Source organism: Myotis davidii, unplaced genomic scaffold (genome assembly GCF_000327345.1).
Source record: "Myotis davidii unplaced genomic scaffold, ASM32734v1 scaffold545, whole genome shotgun sequence".
NCBI classification, from domain to species: domain Eukaryota; kingdom Metazoa; phylum Chordata; class Mammalia; order Chiroptera; family Vespertilionidae; genus Myotis; species Myotis davidii.
Window position 1 is genome coordinate 1,150,607 of NW_006296634.1, and position 14,423 is coordinate 1,165,029.

Consider the following 14,423-nt stretch of genomic DNA (forward strand, 5'->3'; position numbering starts at 1 on the left):
GTAGTTTCACTAAAAGAAACTACTCCAATTATAACTTGACCCAGCACTCTATGTAATTAAGAAGCAAAGCAAAGCAAAGCAAAGGGAAACCATACAATTGACATTCCCTTATAACCACTGTCTCACTAATCAGGGTTACTGCAAACAGGCTTTCACATGTGATAAAGCTGAGACACTCCTGTAAAAAGCAATGTGAGAACCATCCTGAGTGACACTTTTTTTGTTTGTTTGGTGAGTGGGGAAGGTGGCCTCCCTGACTGAGCCTTCATTCTGACCAAGGCATATATATATATATGGACTGGACCAAATAAGCTCCATACTCAAATGAGCAAAACCAAACTGCGTTCAAGGGTCTAATGTTTATGACTATGTAAACCCTTTCATTAGAAACTTGCACACCAGGATAATGTCTTACTTAGCACTTAAAAAAATACGGACACTTTTGTAAAAGTATTTACATTTTGACCTAATAAATAGTAATGAACTGGCAGCTCTCTAAGATAACAAAGAACCAGCTTTCAGGATGTGTGCAATTGACCCATAGTCAACAATATAGTTAATAGCAAGTCAAAAATTAATGAATTCCCACCTACACACGATAATGAGAATACAGGATAATTTTAAGTTAGAGCTCAATTTTAACTCCTTTCACCACAACTGTTAACAGTCAAACCTTCTTTGCAAGGTCAAGAATGCTAGAAATACTAATAAGTAACCAGCAGCTAAAATGCAACACTTTAATAGTTTTCAGGTTATGTCACACTTTAGTTCTGAGATGGGAGAATAGTGACACTGAAGATAAGACAAGTTGAACAAGTTTAAAACCAAAAGCAGTGGACATTTATTCCTCAATTTTTGTGCAAGAGTGTAAAGATGCATTTGAAAGAACCTGCTGGCTAGTGAGCACCAGCCATGGCCTTCAGGCTGGCCAGGTTTACAATTAGATTAGGAGGAGGGGAAAAAAGGTAACTTGCCTAGTTCACACGAATGATGTTTCTGGCAAACACAGTTGTTTACAAGTTTCAAACTACATTTTACTAGAGTCAAGGGAAGACTTCAAAAAAGCCACATACAGTACAATTTAAAATGGAATGAACATCCTGCAATGTTAGTGCAAAGTAATTATGAAGACTCTCCAATACAAGATTGTGCTCATGTTTCCCAGGTTTGGTCAATGTTGCTCTTTTACAATCACAGAAGCTTAACTTACCAAATAGCAATGCCTTTGTTCTATGTCCTATGTACCAAGGGAATGTCACAAGGTTTTGGTGATATGCAGCTTGGTTTCATTAATAAAGCAAATTTCTTAGTTTAACAGTCATGTTCCTGGAATACTACACATATAAATTTCATGGAAAAGCTTTTAAGCTTATGCCCTTATCTTGTTCAGTGAAATTACTTTCAAGATATCCTTTTTACTATGTAAACTGGAATTGTTTCATGATTTTAAAATGCAACCAGTATAAATGAAAACGAAAAGCAGTGGACATTTAAAGAATAAGGGGAAAATCCACCACTAATCTCAGCTAGATAAAGTTCTTAAAATCAAAAAGCCTATTCACACAAAATTATATGTAATGACTGTAGTAATCAGTTTATTACACAGATTAATCATTCTTGAACGTACAAGCTCCAGAGGAGCAACTGGGTCTTTAAATATACACAAGTATTTCCATCAAATGAATTTTCACCCTTACATCCAGAAAGACCTAAGTAGTTAAAAACATAAGAAAAATAAGAGCTATTAGCTATGTATTAACTGAGAAACCACATACAAACCAAAGAATATGGAAGAGAGAAAGAGGGGCTGAAAGGACAAGGGTTGAAGGGTGGGGAAATGTAAGAAGTGGGAACAAAGCCCATCACACTTTATATACTAATAGCTCCAATCCAGTTAAACTTAGACCTTAAAATACAGGATGTGGGTAGATTTTAATCTGGTTGGTTATAACTTTCACCTAAGACGTAGGTCCTTCAGCATAAAATGAATACAGAAACAGCTTCATGTTCTTCGCCTTGCTTTTCATATCTGTTTTGAGTTTAAAAGGATTCCACTTAAAAAACATCTCCTACAGGTCAGTGGAGCTTTTCTTTCCCATCCAAGCACACAACATACCCACCACCCCTCAACTTGCAGTTATCCAAATTTAAGTCAATAGGAAAGCTTTTAGTCTCACACCTAGGTTATGTCTGAAGAACTGGCTTGTCACATACACACTTCTCTGCTAGGAGGCAATGTTGGTACAGAAGTACAGTATTTCTATTTGTTGTTCGAAGTATGTACAACACGCAGCACTGCTGTATCAGGTAAACATGTGCACAGGGGAAGATGAGGCGTGGGCTCATAGAAAGCAGTCAAATGGAAATCAAAAGGACTTTCTCTTTGAGAGTTCCCCTATCTTTATTTGTAGAGGTTATCCAATAATTTCTTTAATTACATCGCATACTTCTGAGTCCATTCCCGAGCTATTCTGTTGTACCTGTACACACAAAGAGAAGCTTAGCTTAACACAGGTAAGAAGTCAGTTAGAAGGCATCATTCATTATCCCATTTAGTAACATTTTTATCCTCTGGTGTTCTTTATTAAAAACCCATGTAGTACCATGACAGGTGTGCTCAGTGGTAAAAGCGCTGACCTGAGCACCACAGGGTCTCAGTTTCGATTCTCAGTCAAGGGCATGTGCCTGGGTTGCAGGTTCAATCCCCAACACTGATAGGAGCGCATGCAGGAGACAACTGATTGATGTTTCTCTCTCTCTCTCTCTCTCCCCACTTCTCCCTACCCTGCTTCCATTCTCTAAAAATCAATGGGAAAAATATCCTCTGGTAAGGATGAACAAAAACAAACAAACACACACCCATAACTTGAGGGGGGAAATGTACATTCAAGTAAAACCACCTTTTACCCCAAATTTCTAATTTATTTAATGATAGTGGGGAAAAAAAGCTGTTAAGAGAAAAACAATGTCCTGAAAATGCTACTAATAGAGAGTGGTTGCCAACTGGTGGTCCGCAGACTACTGGTGGTCCGTGAGGTCTGAAAGGTTGGCAACCACTGTAATAGAGGGTTCTGATTCAATTTTAGCATTTGCTGACATACCCTTATTCTACACTTGCTTGACTTATTTCTAGGAAAGATCTTCAACCCTTGTTCATTTACTTAGAGTTCTTCAAACTATATACTTCTACATTATATGGTTCTTGAAATCATATACTTATAGTGATTAAATTGATATAATAATTTCCTCTGCCTCAGTAAATCACTAGTTCTGGCAGAATGTATTTTAACAATTTGGTTTCTAAAATGAATAGGTCTATTGCTCCAGAAGAACATTCTAGTAGTAAAATAAGGAGGCCAAAAGGTTCTACAATTCTTTGATTTAAAAAGGGATGCAACCCTAACCGGTTTGGCTCAGTGGAGAGAGCACTGGCCTACGGACTGAAAGGTCCCAGGTTCGATTCCGGTCAAGGGCATAAGGGATGCAGGCCCGGCCAGTGTTGCCCAGTGGTTGAATGTCAACCCATGAACCAGGAGATCACAATTCATTTCCCAGTCAGGGCACATGTCTGGGTTGCAGGATCCATTCCCAGTAGCAGAGGTGGAAGGGGGTGACCTCCAGGAGGCCATCGATGTTTCTCTCTCTCTCCCTCTCCCTTCCTCTCTCTGAAATCAATAAAAACATATTAGCCCTAGCTGGTTTGGCTCAGTGGACAGAGCATTGGGTCCATGGACTGAAGGGTCACAGTTTCAATTCCCAGTCAAAGGCATGTACCTCGGTTGCAGGCTAGATTCCTACCCTGGTTTGGGCCCATGTGGGAACAACCAATTTATGTGTGTCTGTCACATCGATGTTTCTCTCTCTCTGTCTCTCCCCCTCCCTTCTACTCTCTCTAAAAATCAATGGAAAAATATCCTCAGGTGAGGATAAACAACAAACACATATTTAAAAAATGATAAAAATAGATAAAAAGGGATGCAGGCAAGTTCTTCTGAACATTACAACCACAATGGCTTAGGAAATGCCTTTTTGTTATGCCCACAATTCCAGATATTTGACAAAATGGTTCTCCAATAAAAGAAATGTATTTGCATAAATTCACAAATAGAAAAAAGCATGATCTAATTTTATTCTGAATGCAGCCAGAAATACATGACTACAATGACTATTCAGTCCTAAATACAGACAAAACTAAACTAATAACCAACTGCTGTTACAATCCCCCAATGCCCCACCTAAAAATATGGTATCTAGCCTTGGCTGGTATGGCGCGGTTGGGTGAAGTGCCGTCCCATACACCAAAAGGTTGTAGATTCAATTCCTGGTCAGGGCACATACCTAGGTTGCGGTTTCAGTCCACAACTGGGGGTGGAGGGGTGGGGGTGGGGCGTACAAGAGGCAGCCAATTTATGTTTTTCTTTCTCTCTCCACCCCGCCCCCCTGCTTTTGCCTTCCTCTAATAATAATAATTAAAAAAAACCCAACCCCTGGGTGAAGATCAAGAAAACACACACACACACAAACGTTGTATCTATATGCCTTGCTTATCCAGAAGGATTTAAATAATTCTTTAATTCTTTGTATTTTAACTTTAGAAAATTATCCACTTTTCCCCATCTATTTCCTCCTATTTTAATGAATATACCAAAAAAAAGAAAAAAGAAAAAGATCAGAATACTTTTAGTTACTATTTCTTTGGATATCCTGACCATTCTTAATAGTTCATAGTACAATTCTAAAATATGTAAATTCTACATTAAGTTTCATTGTTTTATTTTTTTGAAGGAAATTTTGGGTTTTTATGTCTGGTGGCATTTATTCTCTTTCTTTTTTAAAAATATACCAAATGGTAGAAAAACAATTTCCTTTCCCCATTAATTTTCAAATACCTAAGATAAATGGGCTCTTGATGCAAAATGAGTTATAATATCAAAAGCCAAGAAGACATAAAACTGTTGAAAATATAATGCAGAGAAGTTTCTCTAGACTAGCTGTCGCCAACCTTTCAGACCTCACGGGGGTCTGTGAGGTTTGAAAGGTTGGTGACCGCTGCTCTAGACAGTAGGAGTCATATGAAATAATTAAGAGATAATACCAGCCCTGGCTGGGAAGCTCAGTTGGTTAGAGCATTGGCCCAATACACCAAAGTTGTGGGTTCAATCCCTGGTCAGGGCACATACAAAAACCAACCAATGAATGCATTAATAAGCAAAACAACATGGTAATGTCTCTCTCTCTCTCAAATCAATAAAAAGTATCAGTGTCATCTACATATAATGATACGCAATGCAAACACTCCTCTTTTCTATCCCCAGGTGAGTGTATTAGGATTTCATTTTAAATATCTGATCCATACCCAGCCCTTAGTTAAGAAAGATGTGAGTCACAAACATTTCTACCCTACCACAGGTCCATTTTTGTCTGGTGGCCATACTTACTTTTCTCTATCTGTTTTGTAGATCCGAGCAATCTCAGGCACTAAAGGATCATCTGGATTAGGATCACACAACAGAGAACAGATGGACAAGAGTACTAGAATGAAGAAAACATATAAATTAATAAAGATAAAAGCAAAGAATTCAAAGAAACAGGAGGTGCCAACACATGAGAAAATTCTAAGAATCTATTTATATTGCAGTGCCTAGCAGCTTTGTTAAGCTCTACCTAACTTTATAGTTACAGTAATCAACAAAGATTATAAGATTTCTCTATGCTTAAATCCCCAAGGAAGTTAGCCCAGGCTGGTGAAGTGACTTGCCCAATGTCCCATTAGTGAGTAATTATAGTGAAATTAGAATCCAGGTCTTCCAAATCCCAGACCAATGACACTTTTCAGAGCTCATAAACTTTCATTTTTTAGAAGCCCATGTTCAGGAATAAATGGCTTTCAAAATTCTAAAGAAACCACACTACTGAATGTTCTTCGTCAGAAATAACCAACATGAAATCCAACAATCACTGCTTTCTCAATGGCAGATATTACATTCAGATGCAATGGATTTGTTTCATTTTCAGTTGAAAACAATTTAGTCCAAGAACATAAAGGCTAGTATCTGCCCTCAAATGGGGCTAGCCACACTTATTACAGATGGTACAATATACTTCTACTAAAGTCTCTAATTCTTTTCAGTGACGATTTAGAATCTCATCTAAGCCATTTCCTCAGTGACAACCTGGAATATAGCAGAAAATCTCAATAGTACAATTTCCTCTGTTAAATTTGTTGTTAATTTATGTATTCATTATTGAATGTAAAAAGGAAGCCAAGGCCACTAATTACATAAAATCCAGTGGCTTCTGGTATACTGAAATAAATCCCAATCCTTCTATTCTAAGACTATTAGAACTCAGCTTTAATGTTTGGCAGTAAGAGATAATAATTCGGATCCCACTTTACTCCCAAAACATCAATTCAGCAGAAAAGGATTTATTCATTTTCCTAACAAATCTATTTTGTAGAGATCAAGGGCTTCTGAGAGGTAAAGAAAAAGTTTACATGCCCTTTATCATTCAGTTTAACAAAAAAGCTATTTCCTTGCCTTAAGAATATATGGAAAATAAAAAACATCAGGAAAGATGTTTTCTGACTCTTCATTCCTGTTGCCCACAATTCTGGCAGATGGCATTCCCAAAACATCTTCTCTTCCCATTGTCAGGTGTATCACCTGATGCCCTCTTCAAGCACAGAACATCCTAACAGCAATTAGGAAAGATTTCATGTATTTCCTGGAAATGACAACAGGGAGTTATAGATTTTTGAATGTTCATGAAATTACTGACTATAAAAAGAAGAAACTTGTCCAGCCTATCAAACTGGGAAGAGTACAACTGATTCTTCACCTAAAATTAGAGTACAACTGATTCGTCACCTAAAATTAGACATACTACCAAAACAGTATCAGTTATAAATTTTTTTTATTAATATATATTTTTTATTGATTTCAGTGAGGAGGGGATAGGGAGAGAGAGAGAGAAACATCAATGATGAGAATCATTGATCAGCTGTCTCCTGCACGCCCCTCACTGGGGATTGAGCCCACAACTGGGGCATGTGTCCTTGACCGGAGCTGAACCCAGGACCCTTCAGTCCATAGGCCGACAGCCAGGGGTCCTCAAACTTTTTAAACAGGGGGCCAATTCACTGTCCCTCAGACCGTTGGAGGGCCAGACTATCGTTTAAAAAAACAACTATGAACAAATTCCTATGCACACTGCACATATCTTATTTTGAAGTAAAAAAAAACAAAATGGGAACAAATACAATATTTGTATGTGCATGTGGCCCGTGGGCCGTAGTTTGAGGACCCCTGCTCTAGATACTGAGCCAAACCAGCAAAGGCTACAAATTTTCTTTATTTACAATTCCGATCATTCCAATAATGCTATTTTAAAAGATACATTTTAAAGAAATAACTTGTCTTTCTTTCCAGGAAAGGAAGCTGGAGTGGTGGTTATCTGGACCTGGTAAAAGGATTCTTAGTATACTAGTTCCTTTAATTCGCAGAAAATTAATTTTGCCTTATACTGCACTATACCTTCCTTCACTGTAAAGAGACTAACTCCTATTTCTACAACCTGCATAGACTCTTCACTGAAATAACTAATTTTTCACCTACGTATACATCTTCATCTGTATATATTCATTTTCATTAGTGTCGTAACCCACAGTCACTTCCAATTCTAAAAACATATAACAAAGAGGCTTTATGGCACATTTATCTGCTTAAGTTTTTAATATATTTAGATATCTAACATATATAGTCAAAGTAGAGAGAAATTCGAGTCAAAATTATGGCCCTTGAAAGCAGACTACATTAAAGGAAAAATTGCCCTGACTGGTATTTCTCAGTGGTTAGAGCGTTGGCCTGAGCACTGAAGGATTGTAGGTTTGATTCCCTGTCAAGGGCACGTACTTGCGCTGCAACCAATCGATGTCTGTCTGTCTGTCTGTCTGTCTGTCTCTCTCTCTCTCCCTCTCTCCCTCTGTCTCTTACTTCCCCCCCCTCCCTTCCACTAAAAATCAATGGGAAAAAAAAATCCTCTGGTGAGGATTAACAAAAGAAAAAGGAGGAAAAATTATTTTTACACACAAGACTCAGGTCTTCCGCAGAATTGCTTGCTCATACATTCCATTTACAAAAGGGAATCATTAAAACATTAAACCTAGATACCCTGATATAATCAAATTCACTAAAATGGCACCTCAATGATTTTAAAAGATAGCTACCCAGATAGAAGGAACATTAAGTCTAATAAAACTAGCAGCCCTTATGATTGAGAATAACTGAAAAATCAACACTAGACTAGGCACAGAAGAGGAAGGGAAAGAAATCTGTGGTAATAATTTCGGCTATACAGACTTCCCCGCTTCCCAACACACACACACACACACACACACACACACACACACACACACACACACACACACATTCCACCTCTTTTGGCCCCATTACTTTACTAGATTTATTTCTCTACTGCTAACTGCTACTTTGTGAATGAAGAGCAAGCAGGCCAGGAAGTCACAAGAAAAGTATATGAACACTTTCACAAGTAGCCCATGATGTGCAAGGGGCCTACAAAAAGAAAAGAGGCCACTTATCTCGAAAAATTATTTCCGTTACAATTTTTAAAAATGTGGTCCTCTAATTCTTTGTTTTTATTTTTGCCTAGAACCCCCCCAAATTTTAATTTAATGCCCCAGAGTTCTTGTTTCCTTTGAAAAATTAATGACAGAGTATACAAGTCTTATAATAGTTATAACACAACAAATATACAACACTTTTTACAATAGTACCTTTATCCCAGTTATTTGAGTACTTATAAAGAATCAGTTAACTGTGCATTTTTGCTTTTTCAATCTTCGTAATAACCATGAAATAGTAATTATCATCCCTATTCTATAGATGAAAGAGAACAGAAACTTAGTTGTCTTAAGTCTCATTCAATAAGAGTGAAGCTGATATCTGAATATGGGTAGTTAAAACCAGAATGAATCTATGTTAACACGAAATTATGCTTCCTCTTGTCTAAATGTGTATATTAAAGAAATGATAAACTATAAGACAGAAAACAAAAATGTTTTTATACATCAAATTTCAGCACCGAGATACACAAAATGTTTCTTTGTAACTATTTAATATACTTTTCCATATAACTTGTTACAGTGTATATTAATTTTATCTTTTCTGCTTTTTTCAAACACAGCATTTCCCCATTTTCACAATATTTGTAAGGCTCAATCCTCCTTTAAATGCACGTGTTAGAACTGATTTATTTCTTCCTCTATAGTTGGGCCTATAAATAATTCCTAATTTTCAGAAATAAATAGCACTGTCACAAATGTACTTGCACACAATGCTTTTTCATTATTTGGGGTTGTTTTCTTAATACAAATGAATAAAACCAGAATTACTGGGTCAGAGGGTATTAATTACTAAATCTCATCTCTTAATACATCCTGGGCTGTACAAACCTATGCTTCTGTAGTATATGAACACTCATTGTAATGTACCTTATCAGCATTTAGTTTTCTTTTGGAAAGATCTTTGTTCATTAAAAAAGTGAATAATGGGAACTATATTAATTTTCATTTCTTTATTTTGTTCCTTTCTGTCCTCTCACCCATTGGAATATAGGTTTTTTTCTCTTACTGATTTATACATGTTATTTGTATTGTAAATATATTAGCCCATTATCTTATTTACTAGAGGCCTGGTGCATGAATTTGTGCACCAGTGGGGTCCCTCAGCTTGGCCTGTGGAATCAGGCCGAAACCAGCTCTCCGATATCCCCCAAGGGGTTCTGGATTGCAAGAGGACGCAGGCCAGGCCTTGGGACCCCACTGGTGCACGACTGGGGCCAGGGAGGGATGTGGGAGGTTGGCCAGCAGGGGAAGGACCATGGGAGGGCTCCAGGGTGTGTCTGGCCTGTCTTGCTCAGTACCAATTGGCTGGACCCCAGCAGCAAGCTAACCTACTGGTCGGAGTGTCTGCCCCCGGTAGTCAGTGCACGTCATAGTGAGCGGTTGAGCAGCCTTAGCATATCATTAGCATATTATGCTTTGATTGACTGAATGGATGACCAGAAGACTGGACACATAGCATATTAGGCTTTTATCATATAGGATGGCCTATGGCTTATATTTGTATTTTGACAACTTTAACCCACTTGTGATTAAAGGTATGATATTGAAGGGTTGCACAATTTCAAATCAACACATCAGATAATGTTTATTAACTACCCAATCAGCTCACTGACATAAAAAAAAAAAAAATCCCGGGGCTAGGTAAAAAAGGCTTAAGAACTAAAAATTTGTAGTCACAAAACAGTTCCAGGAATATAAAGTACAGCATGGGGAATATAGTCAATAATATTATAATAACCATGTATGGTGCCAGGTGAGTGCTTGAAATATCAGGAGGACCACTTTGTGAAGTATATGATTATCTAACCACTGTACTGTACACCTAAAACTTATACAAAGTAATACTGAATGTAAACTGTAACTGAAAAACAAATAAAAATGTTATAATGTGAAAAAAAAAAACCCATCTACTCATGCAATTAATTATGTCTTATTTAAAGAGCTACAGGGCCCTGGCCGGCTTGGCTCAGAGGATAGAGCGTCCGTCGGCCTGTGGACTGAAGGGTTCTAGGTTCAAATCCAGCCAAGGGCACATGCCTGGGTTGCGGGCTCCATCCCCAGTGTGGGGTGTGCAGGAAGCAGCCAATCAATGATTCTCTCTCATCATTGATGTTTCTATCTCTCTCCTCCTCCCTTCCTCTCTGAAATCAATAAAGAAATATATTTAAAAAAAAAATAAAGAGCTACTGGATTTTTCATCACAAAATTAGTAACTAACTTTCTCTATACATTTTCAAATGCACAGGCAACTATACACCAAAGATTGTTAAGATGCTCAAATAAAAATTTATTTTCCAACCTATAGCATTTAGAATAGCAAAATGAACACAATAGTCACAACACAAAGAAATATATATACTTGAAAATCCAATGCTTTCCATTGGTCTCAAGATCTATTCAAAAATAAGGGGAATTGCTACTTCCTCTTAAAATAAATATAATTTTTAAAAATAACCTTAAGAAGACTTTTAAAACACAGTTCCTTTATCTTGATATTGAATACCCATTCCATTACCTTTTGAAATAGTTAGTGCTGGAGACCACTGTGACCGCAGAATATCAAGACAAATGCTGCCGTTACTGTTAATATTTGGATGATAAATTCTTGTTGTAAATGCAACCTATAGAAAAAAGAAAAAAAATTTTGTAAACTGGTTTATTAGTATCATAGGAAACACATGAAAAGCAATTAACATATCCCAATTACCTTAGGTGGTTTGAAGGGATAATCTGTTGGGAAATGAATTGTCAAGAAAAATACTCCACCCTGATAGGGACTGTCGTTCTGTTGATAACAAGAAAAGTGGGATTAAAATGAGTCAATTACATAAACTATTTATTCTGAAATTAATGTGAATACTTACTGGCCCCATTATTGTAGCTTGCCAATGGAACACTGGAAAAGAACAACAACAAAATTACCATGAAGCAATATCCACACTGTACCTACATCATAACATTCCTCATTTAATCTCAGTTCATTTATAAGCAATATGATGAGTCTTAGGCAGGATGAGGAATCTCTAAATCAAATTTTTTGAGCCTGAAGTGAGAAAAAGGACTAGCATGGTCTAGCACACTGATAAGATGCTCAATGAAAAAGTATTTGGGCTGAAACATGAAAATTCATGTCAAGGAGACAGAATTCTTGACAAGCTTCAAAGTTCCACTTTTAAACAGATATTTCCTCACCTCAAAGGGTAAAAAAGAGCCAAAAAATTCAATTCCTTGATGTGTTATATCATTTCCCCAATACAAATATATATAATTTACTACAAAGTAGATAATACTCAAATTAGGAAAGAGTAATTTTTACAAATGAGAAACAATTTCTAAAAGCTCTCTGTGTAGATGCTTAGAATTATTGGTTTCACAATAAAAAAGAAAACATTAGCTGAAAGCTTAAAGCTTGATTATACGCTCTAAGGATAAGCCAAAGAAATTATAAAGTTGCATAATAATGAAATATTCTCTTCAAACAGCAAAAAATGGCGCTTGTTCCATTTCAAGGGTGGTGTAACTAAGTACAGTATAGAGACCAAAAAGCCAGAGTTTTCACTTACAAGCAAGCTACTCAGCACTTAACATTCATACTAAGATCTTGGCAAACTAAGAGAAGTCATCCCTGAGATTACATGTGAACAACCCAAAACAGCTAGGCCAGCCGTGGGCAAACTACGGCCCGTTTGAAATGAATAAAACTAAAAAAAAAAAAAAAAAAGACCGTGCCCTTTTATGTAATGATGTTTACTTTGAATTTATATTAGTTCACACAAACACTCCATCCATGCTTTTGTTCCGGTCTCCGGTCCAGTTTAAGAACCCAAAAGTTTGCCCACCCTTGAGCTAGGCTGTCACAAGGAGGAAATGTGAAAACTAAGAAGTCATATGAAAATCCAATGGAATGTCAGTCCAAATCCTCTACCTCTGCATGTGAAACTATGACTATGATTTTTTTGTTCCTCATTGAGACCTGAACCCACAAATAGCAGCCTGTTTATTAGGAATTAAAAATGAAGGACATGCCCTGGCCGGTTTGGCTCAGTGGATGGAGCATCGGCCTGTGGACTGGAGGATCCCGGGTTCGATTCTGGTCGGGGGCATGTGCCTTGGTTGTGGGCACATCCCCAGTGAGGGGCGTGCAGGAGGCAGCTGACCAATGTTTCTCTCTCATCGATGTTTCTGACTCTCTCTCCCTTCCTCTCTGTAAAAAATCAATAAAATATATATTTTTAAAAAACGAAGGACAGGTATTGCTAAGGCTTCCCTTCTTAGACTACTCTTCTGCCAATCAACTTCTTTAAAAATATGATTTTACTGATTTTTAGAGAGAGGGGAAAAGAGAAAGATGGAAACATTGATCGCTGCCTCCTGCATACCCTCTACTGGGGATCACTCCTTTTTTGGCCGAATAATATTCCATTGTATGAATATACCACATTTTGTTTATTCCTTAATCAGCTGTTGAATATTTGGGATATTCACATTTTTTGGCAATTATAAATAATGCTTCTATGAACACTTACGCACAAGTTTTTGTGTGAATATATGTTTTCATTTCTCTTGGATATATACCTAAGGAGTGAACTCACTGGGTCACATATGTGTAACTTTTGGAGGACCTGCCAGACTGTTTTCCAAATTGGCTGTACCGTTTTTGTGTTCTAATCAGCAATGTATGAAGGTTCCAATTTCTCCACCTGCTCATCAACACTTGGTATTACAGTGGAACCTAATTTCTTAAACTTAATTTATTCCGGAAGGCCATTCAAAAACCGAATCATTTTTCCCCATTAGAAATAATGTAAATTGAATTAAGCCATTCCAGACCCCCCAATGATTCCCTATTTTAACCTTTCTTATATACAGTACATCTCCACTTACTGTTTAACCTATAAACACTTTAAAAATAAAAAGAACATGAAATGTAAATGAAAATTAACAAAAAGCAAATGAACCGTAAAAAATTGAAAATTTAACAATAATTATAAGCAGCAACAAAAGCAAAAAAACGTGAAAATACTCACAGCACAATATCCTGAAATTTTAACAGTGGTAAACTGATTCATATTCGTGCATTCTCTTTGTCACCTAAGAGGTGCGTGACTGATCATACAGGTATCAGCATGAAAGGGTTGTCAGTTGAGAAGTGAATTGTTTGAGATGGGAGACGTTCAAGAAATGAGGTTCCACTCTATTTGGCTTTTTTATTCTAGTTATCCTAGTGGGTATAAAGTGAAATCTGCATTTCCTTAATGACTAATGATGTTGAGCATCTTTCCATGTGCTTATTGGCCACTTGTGTATTTTCTTTGAAGAAATGTCTATTCAGATCCTTTACCCATTTTAAAATTGGATTGGTTATATTGTTGAGTTTTAGTTTTTATAAATATACTAGAGGCCCGATACACAAAATTCGTGCATGGGGGTGAGGAGGGAGTTCCCCTCAGCCCAGCCTGCACCCTCTCCAATCTGGGACCCCTTGGGGGATGTCCAACTGCCACAAACTGGCAGTCAGACATCCCTCTCACAATCCAGGACCACTGGCTCCTAACCACTACCTGTCTGCCTGCCTAATGCTCCTATAACTGCTCCTCTGCCTGCCTGATCGCCCCTAACTGCCTCTGCCTGCCTGCCTGGTTGCCCCTAACGGCCCTCCCCTTGCTGGCCTGGTCGCCCCCCAACGTGCATATGGCTGGGGTCCCTCAGCCTGGCCTGTGCCCTCTCGCAGTCCAGGAGCCCTCGGGGGAAAGGATGTCCTCGGGGGAGTGAGCCTAAG

General features: G+C 37.6%; 1 protein-coding gene across 1 annotated transcript in view; it reads right to left on the minus strand.

Moving 5' to 3' along the window:
- Window positions 1-1,017: 1,017 nt before the first annotated feature.
- Window positions 1,018-14,423, minus strand: part of UBE2D2 (ubiquitin conjugating enzyme E2D 2) — an 18,536-nt gene continuing 5,130 nt past the window's right edge. Inside the window, exons 2-6 of the mRNA XM_006772436.2 lie at window positions 11,509-11,540; window positions 11,352-11,429; window positions 11,160-11,265; window positions 5,439-5,532; window positions 1,018-2,480 (exon numbers count right to left, since the gene is read on the minus strand). Coding sequence (XP_006772499.1) covers window positions 2,435-2,480; window positions 5,439-5,532; window positions 11,160-11,265; window positions 11,352-11,429; window positions 11,509-11,540 — 356 coding nt within the window. The 3' untranslated portion in view covers window positions 1,018-2,434. The remainder of the gene's footprint in view (window positions 2,481-5,438; window positions 5,533-11,159; window positions 11,266-11,351; window positions 11,430-11,508; window positions 11,541-14,423) is intronic.